Consider the following 20,266-nt stretch of genomic DNA (forward strand, 5'->3'; position numbering starts at 1 on the left):
TGAAAAGGATTCTTCACATCAGCTGGGAAGGTATGTGTACTAATACCAGCATCCTTGAAGCAACCATTAGTACCTGTGTCGAGGCCATAATCATCTGAAACCAGATCCTCTGGGCTGGTCATATGTTTAAGATGCCTGAGTTCCAACTACGAAACCAAATCTTCTTCGCCCTATTAAAGAAGGCACTCTGATGAGAGGAGGACAAAGGAAGTATTTCAAAGACTTAGTGAAGGCCGCCCTCAAGAAATGAAACAAAGGTATCAATGCATAGAAGACCCTCATTCAGAAGAAATTGGCTTGGAGGCAGCTGCTGCATGAAGGGGCAGCATTCTTTGAGAACACCTGTCAGCAAGAGGATGTACAGAAAAGGAACTGGAGAAAGAAATGTCAGCAATCTCAAGTCCAAGGCCCAGTGCCACCTCCAGGAAACATCTGACAAATGTGTGGTCAGAGATGCAGCTCTAGGATCAGGCTCATCAGCCCTACAAGGACCCACAGAACAGGTGACAAGTGATACTGAACTTCCTAGGTGGACAATCAAAGTTGTTAGCGAATGATTCCCGATGCCGATAACTGAATGATGGCTATGAGATAAGGCACCCTATGTTATCCAACCCTATTTTATCTTTCTGTTCATTTTTCCTTCTTCTTAAATGCATCTTCACTATCCGCCTAGTCTAGTCTTTATGGTAGTGATTTGCAAGTAATAATTCTTCTCCTGGGTAGATAACATTCTCCTGAATTCTCTGTTGACTTACGAATGACTGTCTTATATTTATGACTTATAGTTTTGGACTGCCCCATAAGTGGTACAAATTTTCTGAGTCTACCATATGGTATACCTTCATCATTTAATAATTTTAATTCGGTCACCCATATTTCAAGAAAGAAAACTTAGACAATTCCATTTGTCCCATTAGTTTGAACCATCCTGTTCTTTATTACTAACAAATTAATGAAAATTCTTCATTAAGTACAATATCTTCTCAAAAATAATAAGGAATAGGAGACCTGAAGAATGGTTACACCCAAAATGTCATCTTCTCCACCTCCTGATGCTGCCTGGCTTGCTGTGTTCTTCCAGTCTCCTGCCTGTCTAGTTTGGTTTCCAGCATCTGCAGTTTTTTGTCTGTAATTTAGACTACGCCTCCGTAAGATCATGGCTAATTTGTTTATGTTTCAAACTTCACATTCCCATTAATTCCTGATAATCTTTGATTCCCCTGCATCACAATAATCAATCCACCTCTGTCTTAGAAAGATATAATGACCCCAACTTCACTAACCTTCTCCACATTATGTGGCACAGAGTTCAAAAGACACACAATTTTCTGAGAAAAACAATTGTCATCTCCAAACAGACAATTATTCATTTTAAAACAGTACTGCTTAGTTCTGGACTCACCCACTAAAGGAAATATCCTTTCCATATCCACTTTGTCAAGAATACTCAGCTCTTATACACTTCAATCAAATCATCTGTCACTATAAGACCATAAGACCATAAGACATAGGAGCGGAAGTAAGGCCATTCGGCCCATCGAGTCCACTCCGCCATTCAATCATGGCTGATGAGCATTTCAACTCCACTTACCCGCATTCTCCCCGTAGCCCTTAATTCCTTGTGACATCAAGAATTTATCAATTTCTGCCTTGAAGACATTTAGCGTTTCAGCCTCCACTGCACTCTGTGGCAATGAATTCCACAGGCCCACCACTCTCTGGCTGAAGAAATGTCTCCGCATTTCTGTTCTGAATTTACCCCCTCTAATTCTAAGGCTGTGTCCACGGGTCCTAGTCTCCTCACCTAACGGAAACAATTTCCTAGTGTCCACCCTCTTCAAGCCATGTATTATCTTGTAAGTTTCTATTAGATCTCCCCTTAATCTTCTAAACTCCAATGAATACAATCCCAGGATCCTCAGCCGTTCCTCATATGTTAGACCTACCATTCCAGGGATCATCTGTGTGAATCTCCGCTGGACATGCTCCAATGCCAGTATGTCCTTCCTGAGGTGTGGGGACCAAAACTGGACACAGTACTCCAAATGGGGCCTAACCAGAGCTTTATAAAGTCTCAGTAGCACAACAGTGCTTTTATATTCCACCCCTCTTGAGATAATTGACAACATTGCATTCGCTTTCTTAATCACGGACTCAACCTGCATGTTTAACTTTAGAGAATCCTCAACTAGCACTCCCAGATCCCTCTGTACTTTGGCTTTACGAATTTTCTCACCGTTTAGAAAGTAGTCCATGCTTCTATTCTTTTTTCCAAAGTGCAAGACCTTGCATTTGCTCACATTGAATTCCATCAGCCATTTCCTGGACCACTCCTCCAAACTGTCTAGTTCCTTCTGCAGCCTCCCCACTTCCTCAGTACTACCTGCCTGTCCACCTAACTTTGTATCATCAGCAAACTTCGCTAGAATGCCCCCAGTCCCTTCATCCAGATCATTAATATATGATGTGAACAGCTGTGGCCCCAACACTGAACCCTGCGGGACACCGCTTGTCACCAGCTGCCATTCCGAAAAAGAACCTTTTATCCCAACTCTCTGCCTTCTGTCATATAGCCAATCCTCAATCCATACTAGTAGCTCACCCTCACCTTGTTCAGCAGCCTCCCGTGTGGCACCTTATCAAAGGCCTTTTGGAAATCTAGGTAGACCACATCCACTGGGTTTCCCCGGTCTAACCTACTTGTCACCTCTTCAAAGAACTCCAACAGGTTTGTCAGGCATGACCTCCCCTTACTAAATCCATGTTGACTTGATCTAATCCGACTCTGCTCTTCCAAGAATTTAGAAACTTCATCCTTAATGATGGATTCTAGAATTTTACCAACAACCGAGGTTAGGCTAATTGGCCTATAATTTTCCTAAATGAAGTTCCAGTGAAAACAAGCCCAATATTTCTTCATAAGGTAGCTCGCTCAATCCAGGCATTAGCCTGGTAAAGTTCCTCTGAATCACCTCCAGGAATTTACATCCTTTCTTAAATTAGCAAGCAAAGAAAGTACAAACTTTTTGAAGTATAGCTTCACAAATGCCCATATAACAAAAGCATAACATCATTATATTTATGTTTCAGTCCCCTTGTAATAAGGATAGCATCCCATTAATTCTTCTTGAATACTTGCTGTACCTGCATACTAACATTTCAGATAACACTGATAACACTCAGTTGAGTCAGCAAATGAATAAAAGTTGACACAATGTGCAACATTAACATCACTACAAGATTCAACAACAATTTCACCATGGCAAAATGTTTCCAGGCATATCACAAGAGGCACAATTAAACACAATTTGACTTCAGGCCACACAAGGAGATGTTAGGAGAGTGACGGAAAGCCTTGTCATAAGGTTTTAAGGAATAGATTAAGGGTAGACAGCTTATGAAACTGAAAGGCTAATTCTGAATGTTCTCACCAATGTCAGGTACAGCAATCCACTCACTGGCAGTTGTTTGATGGTGAACAGATTCCCTCCAAGGGACTGAGGAGATGCAGGTTCTCCTATTCCCTGCCAGTTCTCTTCTGCCACTGCATTTATGTTCAACTTTCTTTTGTAAGAAAGAGGGAAGAATATCGAGTTTATTTTCCATAATTGTGTAGCTTGAAGTATTTGGAAACCATGAGGGATTAGTGTCAGGCTTGCAAAATTGTGTAAAATCTAGTAAATGTGAGGCAAAACACCTGCAGGTTAGTCTTGAATGTGGTTGTCGAGCAATGGGAGTGTGTTACATTGAGTAGCTTGACAGGCTGATGGTGTGATTAGACTTTGCTCCATGTTCCCGAAAACATAGTCCTTAGTATATTGTGTAAGACATTTAAAGATGCATTGACTACCCTGAACACTCACTACAATCACATTTAGGAACTCACCTCCATCCATTCTCTTTACAACTGTTAAGACATGGTTAGAAATCACATAATGCTGAAAATGTGTTGCTGGAAAAACGCAGCAGGTCAGGCAGCATCCAAGGAGCACGAGAATTGACATTTCGGGCATGAGCCCTTCTTCAGGAATGAGGAAAGGAATGTCTTTCCTCATTCCTGAAGAAGGGGTCATGCCCGAAACATCGATTCTCCTGCTCCTTGGATGCTGCCTGACCTGCTGCGCTTTTCCAGAAACACATTTTCAGCTCTGATCTCCAGCATCTGCAGTCCTCACTTTCTCCTAAAAATCACACAATACCAGGTTATAGTCCAACAGGTGTTGTGTGATTTTTAACTTTGTACACACCAGTCCAAATCCTGCATTTCCAAATCATGTAGAAACATGATATCTTTGTTCCTTTGGAGAAAGAACCTCCAGCTCCACATTAGTAATTCTGAGATCCCTTTTCTGACAGAATGCTCTTTTTGCAAATTTCCTCTTTCCCTCAAAGAATCTGTGAGACCATTCCAACAGTTAGTGAGCACAGTTCCCATAAGAGGGGTAAATTGCCTTTATACAATACATCATTCAATCTATGCATTCACTTGGGCCCTTGCTGAGCAACTCTCAGCCATTCGTTCATTACAAACTTATTTAACCTCACCTTGCCCTGGCATGAGTTAATCAGGCATCAACTGCCCTCTGCACACTGACGGGCTCAAATAAAACTTTTTGGTGTGTGTGTTTCAGAAAATGATTTCTGTTTTGAGTGAGAGACAGAGAAAGGCACTGCAAAAGAGAACAATGCATCTATCTCTTTTTCTCACCGTCTCCATCGCCTATATTTGAAATGATATAACAGATTAGTTTGGAAATTGAGAATAGGAACCTCGGAAAGTAATCATTTGCTGTTGAAAGCAACATTTTAGAAGCTTTTATTATTTATCAACCTCATAATAATGTCAAATATTTGGTAATGAATATTTTGAATCAAAACATCTTCAGGATTCTGATCCCAAATAATGTTTTCTCAAAAAAATTCTGTAAAGGTTAAAGATTCTCAGAAAGCCTGCTCTTTCATAGACAATATTTGCTAGACATCTAATTGCTCACATTGATTTTCTAAAAGATAGTGAAATGGAGAAGGTGGTGATCAGAAGAGCATTTTGAGGCTATAAATCATTATATTTTGAATCAACATATTGGGGAATGCTAATGAAGGTGGCAACTAATTTGATTCAGTGTTCAGTATTGAGATGGAGTTGGTATAATTTTGAAAGTGCATGCAGATCTGAATCAGTTGTCATTGTGATATAGATGTCAGTATCTGATTTAATGAAGTGAAATTTAGAGACACAAAGAGTGTCTTGGAGACGGTGGATTGGGTGATGGTCACTGGCATGAGCAAAGTAATTGTTGAGGAATAAAGGAACTCTAGCAACCGCAAAAGAAAGGAAAGGTTAAAAACTAAAACTGAATAAGAGAACTTTAGAAAAGAATCACACAATGCACAAAAGCTAAGTTGAAAACAACATCAAGAAAGTGTCAAAAGCAGTTAAAACAACAAAGAGAATGAAGGAAAGCAAAGGGGTGAAGACAGCATGAGAGTTAAGGTATTGAAGTGCCATGGTATATAATTCTTGCTGAAATGAGAGGCAGTTTGTTGAAGTTTGGCATCTTGCTCTCCTCAGAACAAATGCAAGTTTACCAAATTTCAATGATAACAATAATTTGTATAACAGGAGAAAAGAAGTGCTGATTAGTAGCTGGAACTGACAAATATTCATAGGTAGAATCCCAGTTTTTGCAAGCAAAAAGGCTGTGCTTAGGCTTTGCACATTTTAGGAATTACCCAGGAGCTTAGCAAGCCTATAGTTCCCAGCCAATCAGCACACATTCCCATATGTGGATAGGGTAGTGTTAATGCTGATCCTTAATTCACTATGAACTGAGTGCTTTGTTAGATCATTTTGAAGGGCAGTAAAGAGTTAACCAAGTTGCTGTGAGTCTGGAATCACATATGGGCCAGATCAGATAAGGAAGACAGATACATTTTTATAACAACCATGGTCACCTTGACTAAATCTAACTCTCAATTTCAAATCTATGAATTGGATATTAAATTCCACCAGCTCCCATGGTGAGATTTGAACCCACACCCTGAGCATGGCTTGGGCTTCTTGGTTATCATCCCAGTGATATTACCATTACAGCATGGTACTGAGTTTCAGGAAAAGTGAACCCAAGATTTGACTTTTTCATGTAATGTGTTTCAATGTGTGTCAAAAACTAACAGCAATGGTAGACATCACACACTCATGGTTAGTTAGTATAATCTCATTGTTCATGTTTAGTCAGGAGAACATTTCTTCTGCCTTCCCCAAACTGGATTAAAGACACTGGTTGTCCCTGCTCTAAGTTGCTCTAAGTTCAGTCTTGCTAGCATCACATTACAAACTGACATTATCATTGACATTTTAGTAGCCAGTTGTTAGATTCCAGTGAAAGTTGTTTCTTGTTTTATGCCCAATACCAGTGCAAGTGAGACAAATGGAAACAAATTAGAGAAGAATTTTGCTAAATCCTCACAAATCCAACAAATCATCGCACTATTTTCACATTTGCTGGTCCCTGTATCCCTTGCTACAGATCTCATCTTCTCAGGATTTGGGGAAAGTCCTTTATCATTGTCAGCATCTGACCTATGCACTCAACTTCAGGCATCTTTAATAACATCTTTTTCTGGTCCATCTTCAGTTCAATTTGGCGAGCTCTCTCTATAAGTTGCATTGGATTCTAATTGTGGTCTGCTACTGTACTCCCGCAGCATACTAGCATATCATCTATCCTGACTATTTTGTGCTGTCTGTGTTTATACTCTTTCAGAGTATTCTAAATGCCAGACAATATGTGTAACCATCTGTGTCTCCAAAATAACATTTAGAATGTCATTATAAAACTGCTGCTTTCATCTGGCTTCATCTTTTGCATCAATGTTATTGAATATCTTTGCCTTGATGAAACACAGAAAGGTTTCTTATATAATTCTTGAAAACTTTCTTGAATATTGTTTTATTGAGATACTCTGGATCTTTGCACACTCTCAGTTTTCCCATTATTTTCACCACTACCATGCTAATCCATTCTATGAGACTTTTCACTTTCATGATTTCACTTTCTTTTCCACTCCTGTATCTTGTCTTTCAGACTGGATTTGAGGGCATCTGGAATTCTCCACAGTAGATAGTTAGTTGATTTCACACTCTCAGTTACTTTGGAATGATACTCACCAGGAAGGCACCGTAAGAAGTCAAATATCTTTGTAATCTTCTGTGTCCTGTTTGGCAATCAATGGCTTAGTGGACTGAAAAATACTCCAAATCTCTTATGACATAGATGGTGTTATTAGTCCAAACTTTAAACTAGCTTCAATTGAGATGAGTGGATCTTGTTAATATATGAAAAAGCAATTTTTTTAAAACCTTAAAGTTGGATTTGAACTCATCTTCAGTTCAGTCTGAAATGGATTTTCATTTTCGGGTATACAAAGAGGAGTTCAAATCAGTTCCGTCGAAATTTAATTTTTTCTTCTTTCAAGAAATTTTGATTCCATGGCTGATGGAAAATAATGCCAATGAAATCAGTGTTGGAGTAGGAATGGAGGCTTTAGGCAGTGCCGGCTTGACCTGAAGTTGCTTGAATCTACTCTCATCAAATATTGAAATAGTTTGACGACAGAGACATCCCCCCAATATTTACATCAGTAGCGATTGTAATGAGGTCAGGTGGGTCATATAGAATATGAATTACCTGATTGGTGCTGTTAACCTGGTCCAATCAGAGAACCCTGGCTGACAGATAAGAATAGGTGTGTCCCCCTTTCTCTCGGGGATCTGGGGTGGAGGGTGTTGCACGCAGCAGTCCCCTGCAACCGCAGATTGCGGTGGTTCACGGACTCCAAGCCCAACTGCTTGTTCTGTGGCGCTGTGGAGTCCGTGGACCACGTATATATTGGGTGTGGGCGTTTGCACTCCCTTTTTGATTTCCTTAAAAACCTTCTCCTCTGTTTTTGGCTGCACTTCAGTCCCACGCTCATGATCTTTGGGCACCCGGTACGGAGGAAGGAGGGCAGGTCTGAAGACCTCCTTGTGGGTCTGCTCCTGGGCCTGGCCAAACTGGCCATCAACAGGTCCAGGCAGCGGGCCGTGGAGGGGGTCGTTAAGGCCGACTGCCTGCCCCTCTTCCGCGGTTACGTTAGGGCCCGGGTGTCCTTGGAGAAGGAGCACGCGGTGTCGACCAACACCCTGGAGTTGTTCAGGGAGAGGTGGGCGCCGCAGGGAGTGGAGTGCATCATTTCTCCCTCCAACTCTATTTTGATTTAGTCCCTCCCCTCCCCTTCACTGTTTTGATCACACAGCACTGTCCCTTGATGTGAAGGGCAGTGCTTGTCACTGGCCACCCGGGTGTTTTCCTATCTTCCTGGTGGTGGAATTTGAATAAAGATTGGTGCACTTTGTGTCTTCCACTGTGTCTCCCACCTGCACACACACACCATGGGTGCTGGGGATAAAATAAGCACTACCGCACTTAGGTGGTAGTGTGGGGGTTAAGAAAAAAAAAATATAAACAGGAATGTCACAGAAAAAAAAAACAAAAAAAAAGAAAAGAAAAAAAAAGAATAGGTGTGTCAGAGGTTCTATTCACTCTGAGATCTGGCTCGGAGGGAGCTGGATCAGTGTCAAGAACTCTCTATGTGTAAATAAAATGTGACTTGGTGACTGGCTTCTGTCAAGATTAGGTTAGATTACTTACAGTGTGGAAACAGGCCCTTCGGCCCAACAAGTCCACACTGACCCGCCGAAGCGTAACCCACCCATTCCCGTACATTTACCCCTTTACCTAACAATACGGGCAATTTAACATGGCCAATTCACCTGACGTGCACATCTTTGTGACTGTGGGAGGAAACCGGAGCACCCGGAGGAAACCCACGCAGACACGGGGAGAACGTGCAAACTCCACACAGTCAGTCGCCTGAGTCGGGAATTGAACCCGGGTCTCTGGCGCTGTGAGGCAGCAGTGCTAACCACTGTGCCACCGTGCCACCCAATATTTACAAGTTATAATAGTGACAAGTTATAATAGTGACAAGAGAAAAGCATGCCCCTGAAGAAATCGGCTTGAAACAATCATTGTTGGATCTGGTATCATGCCATTATTTAGGGAGCTTGACTCATCCATTCTTGCCATCAATGGCTTGGCTCAGTATATGGAAAGAATATGTTGTCTTTTCAGGTCAAATGGCCAAGAAAAGCAATGACTAATTCTCCTGACAGCTTGTGAATCAACAGCTTTATCTGTTGTTAGGAGCCCAACTTTCTCTGAGGCACCAGATAATAAAAACTTTCAAGAGTTGACAGATTGGTTTTACTCGCAATTCGAGAATCAGGGGAATCTGCATTCTTGGCTAGGTTAAGATAACTGGAAGAGGCATGAGACTTTGATTTAACCCTTAATGAAATGCTGAGAGACCATTTGGTAAGACAGAGTATTGATGTAGGAGAAAGTGAGGACTGCAGATGCTGGGGATCAGAGCTTAAAAATGTGTTGCTGGAAAAGCGCAGCAGGTCAGGCAGCATCAAAGGAGAAGGAGAATCGACGTTTCGGGCAAAATCCCTTCTTCAGGAATGAGGAGGGTGTGCCAAGCAGGCTAAGATAAAAGGTAGGGAGGAGGGACTTGGGGGAGGGGCATTGGGAATGCGATAGGTGGAAGGAGGTTAAGGTGAGGGTGATAGGCCGGAGAGGGGGTGGGGGCGGAGAGGTCGGGAAGAAGATTGCAGGTCAAGAAGGCGGTGCTGAGTCTGAGGGTTGGGACTGAAAAAAGGTGGGGGGAGGGGAAATGAGGAAGCTGGAGAAATCTGTATTCATCCCTTGTGGTTGGAGGGTTCCTCAGCGGAAGATGAGTCGCTCTTCCTCCAGGCGTCGTGTTGCCATGGTCTGGCGATGGAGGAGGCCAAGGACCTGAATGTCCTTGGTGGAGTGGGACGGGAAATTAAAGTGTTCAGCCACGGGGCGGTTGGATTGGTTGTGCGGGTGTCCCAGAGGTGTTCTCTGAAACGTTCCGCAAGTAGGCGGCCTGTCTCCCCAATGTACAGAAGGCCACATCGGGTGCAGCGGATGCAGTAAATGATGTGTGTGGAGGTGCAGGTGAATTTCTGTTGGATTTTGAAGGATCCCTTGGGGCCTTGGAGGGAAGTGAGGGGGGAGGTGTGGGCGCAAGTTTTGCATTTTTTGTGGTTGAGGGGAAGGTGCCGGGAGTGGAGGTTGGGTTGATGGGGGGTGTGGATCTGACGAGGGAGTCGCGGAGGGAGTGGTCTTTCTGGAACACTGATAGGGGTGGGGAGGGAAATATATCCTTGGTGGTGGGGTCTGTTTGGAGGTGGCGGAAATGATGAAGGTTGATCCGATGTATCTGGATGTTGGTGGAGTGGTAGGTGAGGACTAGTGGGGTTCTATCCTGGTGGCAATTGGAGGGGCTGGGTTCAAGGGCGGAGGAGCGGGAAGTGGAGGAGATGCGGTAGAGAGCATCGTCAACCACGTCTGAGGAGAAATTGCGGTCTTTGAAGAAGGAGGCCATCTGGGTTGTTCGATATTGGAATTGGTCCTCCTGGGAGCAGATGCGGCGAAGGCGAAGGAATTGGGAATATGGGATGGCATTTTTACAGGGGGCAGGAGGGGAAGAGGTGTAAACTAGTTGGCCGTGGGAGTCAGTCGGTTTATAGTAAATGTCCGTGTTGAGTCGGTCCGAGATAGAGATGGAGAGGTCTAGGAAGGGGAGGGAGGAGTCTGAGACGGTCCAGGTAAATTTGAGGTCGGGGTGGAAGGTGTTAGTAAAGTTGAAGATCTGTTCAACCTCCTCGTGGGAGCACGAGGTAGCGCCGATACAGTCATCAATGTAGCGCAGGAAAAGGTGGGGAATGGTGCCATTGTAGCTGCAGAAGATGGACTGTTCCACATATCCAACGAAGAGGCAGGCATAGCTAGGGCCTATGCGAGTGCCCATGGCTACTCCTTTGGTTTGGAGGAAGTGGGAGGATTGGAAGGAGAAATTGTTAAGAGTGAGGACCAGTTCAGTCAGTCGAAGGAGAGTGTCAGTGGAAGGGTACTGGTTGGTTCGGCGGGAAAGGAAGAAGCGGAGGGCTTTGGGGCCTTCGTGATGGGGGATGGAGGTGTATAGGGACTGGATGTCCTTGGTGAAAATAAGGCGTTAGGGGCCAGGGAAGCGAAAATCATGGAGGAGGTGGAGGGTGTGGGTGGTGTCCCGAACGTGGGTGGGGAGTTCTTGGACTAAGGGGGACAGGACCGTTTCAAGGTATGCAGAAATGAGTTCGGTGGGGCGGAGCAGGCTGAGACAATGGGTCGGCCGGGGCAGTCAGGTTTGTGGATTTTGGGCAGGAGGTAGAAACGGGCGGTACGGGGTTGTGGGACTATAAGGTTGGAGGCGGTGGATGGGAGATCACCTGAGGTGATGAGGTTATGGATGGTCTGGGAGATGATGGTTTGGTGGTGGGAGGAGGAGTCATGGTCAAGAGGGCAGTAGGAGGAGGTGTCCGCGAGCTGGCGTTTAGCCTCAGCAATATAAAGATCAGTGCGCCAAACTACCACCGCGCCTCCCCTGTCTGCCGGTTTGATGGTGAGGATTGATGTAACCAAGCAAAAGCGCCTAGACTTTGAATGGGAACTACAATTGGCTTTATCATTGGGAAATGTGACATGTGGAGCATATGAGTTGAAGGGTATTCCAATTGAAGTGATACCCTTGCCACTCCAATGGAGCTTGGAGAACTCCACTTGAGTGAAGGCAATTGCATAGCCTCACTATGGACATATTCTGAATAGAGGGACTCTAGGTCAGCCCACAAGAAGACCCAAAAAAAAGCCAAGTCTCAGCCAAAGGTTAACATTTTCCACAGGATCCAGGACTGTAAGCCATTGTAGTTGCTGCTGGTATGCCTTATGGGCAAAAGTAGATGCAGAATGAGAAGGCTGGAAAGGAAAGAAGTCATAAAACCAGTACAGTTTGTGGAATGAGCAGCAACCAGTCATACCGATTGTGAAGCCCAACAGGTAGGCTTGTCTTTGTGGGCATTTTAAACAAACGGTAAACCACTTTTTGGAGCTGGATAAATACCCACTCCCTCAGATAGAGGACTTATATGCAAAGTTAGCAGGTGGGCTATGCTTCACAAAGCTAAACATGAGCCATGCATACTTGCAATTGTGGTTAGGTGAGGATTCCTGGAAATATACCATAATTAATATACATAAGGATTTGTACTGAAGATACCTCGGAATTTGAGATGGACACATCAAATGCCGCTGCCTCGACACCTTTGCCATCTGAAGAAGAAAATGAATTTCTTCCAAGGTGTTCTGAGTGCAAGATGCTAATGTGGTAGTGAGTGTAGGAATAGGCAGATAGAACAGATCAATTCAAGACTGAAGAGTTGGAGCAGGAGGGAGGGCTATCAATTCCTAAATCACTGGTTCTATTTGTGGAGAAAGTAGGATCTGTACAAATTTAGTGTGTTCTAGTGAAGTTAGTGAATTAATCTCCACTTAGAGAAGCAAGAATTGATCAAGAATGGTCAGCATAGCTTTGTCAAGGAGACAGTGAGGTCTGCAGATGCTGGAGATCAGAGTTGAGAGTATGTTGCTGGAAAAGCACAGCAGGTCAGGCAGTATCCAAGGAGCAGGAAAATCGACGTATCGAGCTGGAGCCCTTCATTAGGAATCATTCCTGATGAAGGGCTCCGGTCCGAAACATTGATTTTCCTGCTCCTCAGATGCTGCCTGACTTGCTCTGCTTTTCCAGCAACACACTCTCAACAATAGCTTTGTAAAGGGCAGATGTTGTCTAACAAATTTGATTAAATATGTTGAGGAGGTGAATAGGTCTGTAGGTGAGGGTAGGACAGCTAATGTAGTTTAGGGCGGCATGGTGGCTCAGCAGTTAGTACTGCTGCCTCACAGTGTCAGGGACCCAGGTGCGATTCTGTCTGTTTGCACATTTGTGTCTGTGTGGGTTTTCTCTGGGTGCTCCGGTGCTCCACAGTCCAAAATTGTGCAGGCCAGGTGAATTGGCCATGCTAATTTGCCCATAGTGCTAGGTGCATTAGTCAAAGGGAAATGGGTCTGGGTAGGTTACTCTTCAGAGGACTTGTTGGGCCATAGGGCCTGTTCCCGCACTGTAGGACATCTAATCTACATGGATTCCAGTAAGGCTTTTGACAGTGCCTTGCAAGAGCTCATGAGATCTAGGAAAATTGAATCCAAATTGGCTTTGCGATGGGAAGCAGAGAGTGTTGATTGAAAGGTGTCTGTGTGACTGAAAGTCTGTGTCCAGTGGCATAAAGTAAAGTAATCTAATCTAATCACATCATTCTGTGCTGGGTCCTTTGCTGCTTGTCTAGACATGAGATATAATCAGTAAGTTCACAGATGACACAGAAATCCATGATATATCAAATAGTGAGGAGGCAAGCCTTTAACCAGAAGGCAGTATGGATGGTATGGGCCAAGCACTGGCAAATGGTATGGGCCAAGCACTGGTAATTTAATCTTGAAAACTGTGAGGCAATGCATTTTAAAAGGACGAACAAGGCAAGGAAGTGCACCTTGAATGGTAGGATCTTCAGAAGATCCGGGAGACACTGGCACATCCCTAGCACATAGAAGGCAGCAGGAAAGACATAAACTGGTTGAGAAGATATATGACATACTTGCTTTTATTAAATCAAGGCATTGAAAACAACAGCAAGGAGATTATGATGGAACTGTACATAACATTAGTTAGGCCACAATTGGATTACCGCATGTTGTTTCTGGTCACCACACAGAGAAGGAAGTGATTGCACGAGATGGAGTGCAGAAGAGATTCACAAGGATGTTGCTTGGGCTGGAATTGTTCAGCCATAAAGCGAGACTAAGTTGTTTACCTGAGGGTGGAGGGGGAATCATATTGAAGTGTACAAAACTCTGGGGGGCATAGACAGGGTAGTTTGTGAGAAATATTTCCCCCAATAAAAGTTAATAATTAGGGGCGCAGTTTTAAGGTAAAGAGCAATAGTTTTAGAGATGATTTAAGTTTTTTTTCACTTAGAGCGTTGTCAATATCTGGAAGTTATCATTCCAACAGGTGGGGCTCTCAAAACATTTAAGAATATCTAAATGAGCACTTGAAATGCGATAGGAGACAAGGATCAAGTGCTGGAAAACAGGACTAGAGTAAATGGATGTTTGATGACTGGCGAGGACACAATGAGCTGTAAAAAACTCAGAGGGCGATGGAGGCGGGGCCATGCGGGTCGCGTTGCATTCCCATTCACACAAACCCTCGGCGGCGGGAGGAGGAGGAGGAGCAACAGGTGTGTTGGCGACAACAACAACTGATCCGCGAGGGGGGTGGGGGAAGGGTAAAACCAACTGATCCGCCAGGGGAGGGGGGTAACAACAACAACTGATCCACGAGGGGAGGGGGTAACAACAACAACAACTGATCCGCCAGGGGAGGGGGGTAACAACAACAACTGATCCGCGAGGGGAGGGGGTAACAACAACAACTGATCCGCCAGGGGAGGGGGGTAACAACAACAACTGATCCACGAGGGGAGGGGGTAACAACAACAACTGATCCACGAGGGGAGGGGGTAACAACAACAACTGATCCGCGAGGGGAGGGGGGTAACAACAACAACTGATCCGCGAGGGGAGGGGGGTAACAACAACTGGTGAGTGGTTAGGAGGCGCCTCCTCCTCATTTTGAGGACTGTTTGGGAGGATGACGGTTCTGTGCGCAGTTTCTCCCCGGGCCTGGTCGGAGTCGTGGCTTCCTTACCCTCCCTCCCCAAACCCGTCCTGATCCCTCTCTCCCGAGGCGCTAAGGTTTGAGCGGTACTGAGGAGTTGGTGAGGGTTGCCTGTCCAAGCGGGAGCAAAGGGAGCAGCCTCCACCTCTACGCTTTCTGCCAGTGTAGTGTGAGGGGTCGGCATTGTGAATGAAGACTGAGGCATCCAGCGGAATCATGGTGCTGTCGGGAGAGGTATTTACACGAGGAGTCTAACGCTGTCGGGAGTGGGGAGATCTAGGTGTATCAGGTATTTACTGGAAAGGGAAATCTGGTGCTCTCGCCCTGTAATCGTTCTTATGGGGGTTGGTAAGACTCCCCTTTCCCACTGTTTATTTAGCCATGAAAGGTTTAGGAATTGCGAAATACTTAAGCAATTCCTACTCCTGTCTGATAGATTGTTTTCTTCTCCTTTTGTTAATAATTAGAATCTTTTCATGTATGCTGGGAGAAGTTGTGAGTGAGCTTTGAAGTGTGGAGAAAAGCTGGTGGTATACACCCTTTTGCAAAGTTAACATCAAATGCATTCCTTAAGTGCAAAGGTCAGAGCACTTGCTTTAAAAGAATGCATGTGAAAAATTAAAACTGTGCGGGGGTACGTTATGGAATTCATTGAAGCTCGTCCTATTGTTAACCATCCACATGTTATCCAGCTGAATTTTTAGTGGCACTATTTTGCTTTCCCAATTTATGTACTTATTTATCTGTCAGTCAATTCCATGCAATTCTCCTTCTTTGAGCAAAGGAATTATTGGCAGTGTTTTAAATGTATCTTTTATTAATTTAAAGATTCACATTTTAGAGTTACATTCGTGGCTTGCCTTGAAATTCCATTTTGCATTCATTCCATATGGCTGCAGCTCTGCCAAAACATTTCCTTCTTCAAAGTGACTTCATGTGAACACTTGCATTTGGAAATGACATCTGCATTAACAAATAAATGATGGTAAATTGTGCTATAGAATTAAAATTATGTACTTTCCTAACTCCATGCTTTTCTTTCAGGACTCAATATTGAATATAATTACTTGAAAAGTACTGTGTTGATGATAAACAGTTTGCACTGATCAGTACTCTTAAAGCAATTTACCAGCTGAATAACAATGCGATATACAGTGAAGAGTGGATAAAGACTACTCCTGTTCTTCATACTTGGAACTGGGGATCAGAGTGTTATTACTTCTGTGACCCCCATTCTTTAATTGCATTCCCACCATGAAAGATTCAACACAAGTCTTTGTTTGTTGGTTTGTCCTGCCACTGCTCCGTTTGACCCAGAGTCACAGTCATTTCACCTGTGAACCTATAACAATCCACCGGTGTGAAGGTCTGCCATACAACATGACATTTTTTCCAAATAAATTGGATCACTTTGATCAGGACATGGCTGCAATTGCAATGGAGGTATGTCTTATTTATGTTGTTTATATGTATTTCCATATCTACATATCAAAACTGAAGATAAAATAGAATGCAAAAAGAAATGACCAGTTTTTTTCCATCTGCTTTAATACTTCCTTAAGTGGAGCCATATACTTTGTTTTATAATGCTCACGTGAAAGCATCTTCAGATGTGTTTTTGCATTAAATGTGCTATATGAGTGTTAGTTGTTTTGTTTTTTGCTTCCTAAACTGTAGGAGTCCCTCAGTAGTTCTAGGGCTACCAAGTATAACCAGTTATAATGTGCTGTCTTAAAATTATCAGTTGCAGATTACAAAGTCAACTTTAATTGCAGACAGGTCAGTTCAGGAGGTGCAAATATTATGTCTTAGTGTCAAATGTGGGGTTGAAATTTTCATTAGAAGTCATGTGGTACAATATATTTTGAATTTCTGTTCAACCAATGAGTAGCCATTATGAAAGTGTTTCCTCTGGGTATGAAAGTGTTTCCTCCTTAACAGTTTGGTGTTCTTCTGTTCCACCCAAACTAACTGCAGCTGAAAAGTATCACTTTGCTATTGGTCCTCCTCCCCGTATTCCAGATACAAAAGTCTTTGGGTGACTGTTAAAATATTCTTTCCTCCTCTTTTGTGATTCAGTTAGTAACTCCCTTCATTAGAGGCACTGTAAGATAGGATACTCAGTGTGTCAGGGCATCATGCTTGCAAACCATTAACTTTGCCCTGAGTATTAGCTATGTCATCACACAGGTCTGTCCATCTCAATACTTTGAATTCATCATCTCCTTTTGTGAATTTAGGCAGGGGGTTAAAAGCTTTTAAATTTCAATGGTTTGTGAAGGTATCTAATTTTCAAACACCTGTGGTGTTCTTGTTTCAGATGAGCTGTTTGCTCGATTCTATGTTGAATAAATCTATTATGAATATTAAAACAGTGCAAGCAGTTGATTAAACTCTGTGATGTTCATAAGTGTGTATGCATGTCAGCTGTGCTAAACCTAACTAAATGAGCTGTGTAGGAGGACTGTAAGTGATAAGCATATGTACAATTTGCCTATTCATGTGTTAGAATTTAACTTTGAAATTTATTTAAAAATTGCCAAGTGTACCTTTTTTAAAATTAGCATGACACTGTTGGATGAAGTGTTAGAAAATGTCATTTGATTTCAGCATTTAGTATGAATTTTTAATAAATAATGCTAGTTATCACAAGCATTGAGGGCAGCACAGTGCCTTAGTGGTTAGCACTGCAGCCTCACAACACCAGGGACTTGGGTTCAATTCCAGCCTTGGGTAACTGTGTCTATGCAGAGTTTAACTGTGTCTATCCAGAGTCCTGAAGAAGGGCTTATGCCCGAAACGTCGATTCTCCTGTTCCTTGGATGCTGCCTGACCTGCTGCGCTTTTTCAGCAACACATTTTCAGCTCTATGCAGAGTTTGCTAATTCTTTGCATCGGTTTCTGCTGGTGCTCCGGTTTCTGTTCTCAGCGTGCAGTTTAGTTTGGCCATCCTGAATTGCCATGTATTGTCCAGGGATGTGCAGACTAGGTGGATTAGATGGGGGAGGGGTTATGGAGATAGCACAGGGATGCTGGGTCTGGGTGGGATAATCTTTGGAGGGTTGGTGTAGATTTGATGGGCCAAGTAGACTGTCTCTGCACTAGAGGAATTCTGAGTCTATGACAAAAGAACATTTGATGAAAGGTCTCATAATAGACCTGTTACCTAAACTTGAGATTAAGGAGCAGTAGCAGCGTGGATATGAAATTGGCTAAAAGGCAGAAAGCAATTTTGAAGGGTTGTTTGACGCATTGGAGGAAATCCTTCGGGAAATGGTATTCAGACATTTACAGTCTTTGCACATTAATGAGCTGGACTTGATTTACAGGGCACAACAGCTGCTTGGATTTGTACAGTTTCAGCAACACTCGAAGTTCAGTACCATCTAGAATAAAGCAGCTCACTTGACTGGCACCACAACTACCACCTACAACATTCTCTCCCTCCACCATTGATGCAGCAGTGTCTCCAAGATACTCTGCAAGAACTCAACAAAGCTTTTTTGGCATGACCTTCTAAATCCATGACCACCTACATCCTCAAAGAGCAAGAGCAGAAAGTGCATAGGAACACTACCACCAGTAAGATCTCCTTCAAGCCATGCACCATCCTGACTTGAAGCTATATTATTGTTAATTACTGTCATTGGGTTAAAATTTCTTGAAATACCTGCCCAATTATACTGCGGTAGCTCAACATCATCATCTCCAGGCCATTGGGGATGGGCAGTAACTTTTAAAAAGACATTCTTTAGAAGTTAAAGTTTACAGATAAATGAAACTCAGAAAAACGTAATAATCAGTGAGGAACGCAGTCTTCACGGTGACATATACTGATAAATTGGACAGAAGCACAAGAGGTATGTGTGCAGCTATGCACTTTGGTAGAAAGAATATGGAGAGGCCGTTGAGAGTGAATTGTACCATTTACTGTAAATTGCTGCAGGAACAGATAGTGTATATACATAAATCTTTGTAAGTAGTCTAGCAAATTGATATGACTTTGGAAAAAGCGTATAGAATCTTTGGCTTTGCAAACTGGCAAGGAAGATGTACTTTTAATCAAAGACTGGTTAGTCCTCAGTTGGAATGTTTGATCTAAATCTGGTCACCACACTTTGGGGAGTATGTTATGGCCTGAGAGTGATTAAAAGAGGTGCTGTTTTGGAATAGTATCAGGAATATCAGACTGCACTGTGAGTTCTAGAAAGCTGAGGTTGTTCTCCAGTGGGGCAGACAAGGTTAAATCAGAATTTTATAGAGGTGTACAAAATCGTGAGGTGTCTTGACAGTATAAGTTGTCTCCATTAAGAACAAGAGTACATATTTGAAGTAATTGGCTGGATATGCAGACAGGAGGTGAAGGGGATTTTTTAGCTGTGAGTCAAGATACACAATGGACTTTCTGAAAGTGTGTTGGAAGGAAATATGATAATTTTCAAAATAAATAATTGCTAAGAAATATTTTCATGAGAAATTGTATCCATCCAGTTTGTGACTGCAGTTTAAGATTCACTTCCTTGGAAAGCTGACCGAAGCACAGTGAGCTGAATGGCATCCTTTCTTTGCTATGTCATTCTCTATGTGACACCTGATTGGAACTCCGATGTATCAAAGATGAAAAAGCAGCTGAACATGTCAGGAACCCACTAACAAACAAAACCAGGTAGAATGTAAATTCTCAATTAAGAAGCAGAGAAGAAAAAGGGAACACAACAAATTCATTTGCAAAGACTTTTTAAATAAGTTTTCTTAATTCCCTGAGTTTCAAGTGTTTAACATAGAAACATAGAAAATAAGAGCAGGAGTAGGCCATTTGGCCCTCCAAGCCTGCTCCATTTTTCAACATGATCATGACTGATCATCAAACTGTTCTTACTTTCACCCCAACACATTTGATCCTTTTGGCCTTCAGAATAAACTCCTTCTGGAGAAGATTCATTGTTTTGACCTCAACTGCTTTCTGTGACAGAATTCTAGAAGCTCACCGCTGTTTAGGTGAAGAAATGTCTCCTCGTCTCAGTCCTGAGAGGCCTCCCCCATCTACTTAGTTTGTGACCCCTGGTTCTGGACTCTCCAGACATCGGCAAAATCCTTTCTGTATTTAAACCTGTCTGGTTCTGTTAGAATTTTGTAGGGTCCTTTGAACTCCCATGAATATAATCCAGTTTCTCTTCATATGTCAGTCGTACTGGCAATAAGTATGATGAAAGGCTGTGCTGAGCTCCCTCCATAGTCATAACATCCTTCCTCTGACATTCCCTGTACCCAATTACTGTTCCTATGAAGGCCAACATACCATTTGCTGCTTTCACCACCTGCTGCACCTGTATGCTTGCTTTCACCAACTAGACACGCAGGTCTTATTGAATTCTTCCTTTTCCAATCAATCAGCATTCAGATAATAAGCAGTTCAGAAACTATTCTGTAAATGCACAAAAAACTTGAGTAATTCATAAAATAATCTTTCTGAAAATCAATCTAGTCAGTTTTGTTACTGTAGGGCCTACTATCT

At 43.0% G+C, this 20,266-nt stretch overlaps 1 protein-coding gene across 4 annotated transcripts in view; it reads left to right on the plus strand.

The window, feature by feature from the left end:
- fzd6 (frizzled class receptor 6) overlaps positions 1–20,266 on the plus strand; it is an 84,617-nt gene that overhangs the window by 22,006 nt on the left and 42,345 nt on the right. The window contains exons 1-2 of one of the 4 annotated variants that reach the window (XM_043688441.2): positions 14,289–14,311; positions 15,796–16,194. In XM_043688441.2, the coding sequence (XP_043544376.2) occupies positions 16,006–16,194 (189 nt within the window). In that variant the 5' untranslated portion in view covers positions 14,289–14,311; positions 15,796–16,005. Of the gene's footprint in view, positions 1–14,288; positions 14,312–14,684; positions 15,041–15,795; positions 16,195–20,266 lie in introns of those variants that run through there. The other 3 variants (XM_043688439.2, XM_043688440.2, XM_087986301.1) reach the window with 3 other exon arrangements.

Source organism: Chiloscyllium plagiosum, unplaced genomic scaffold (genome assembly GCF_037043375.1).
Source record: "Chiloscyllium plagiosum isolate Xiang-an unplaced genomic scaffold, Cpla_swu_hap1 HiC_scaffold_4, whole genome shotgun sequence".
NCBI lineage: Eukaryota > Metazoa > Chordata > Chondrichthyes > Orectolobiformes > Hemiscylliidae > Chiloscyllium > Chiloscyllium plagiosum.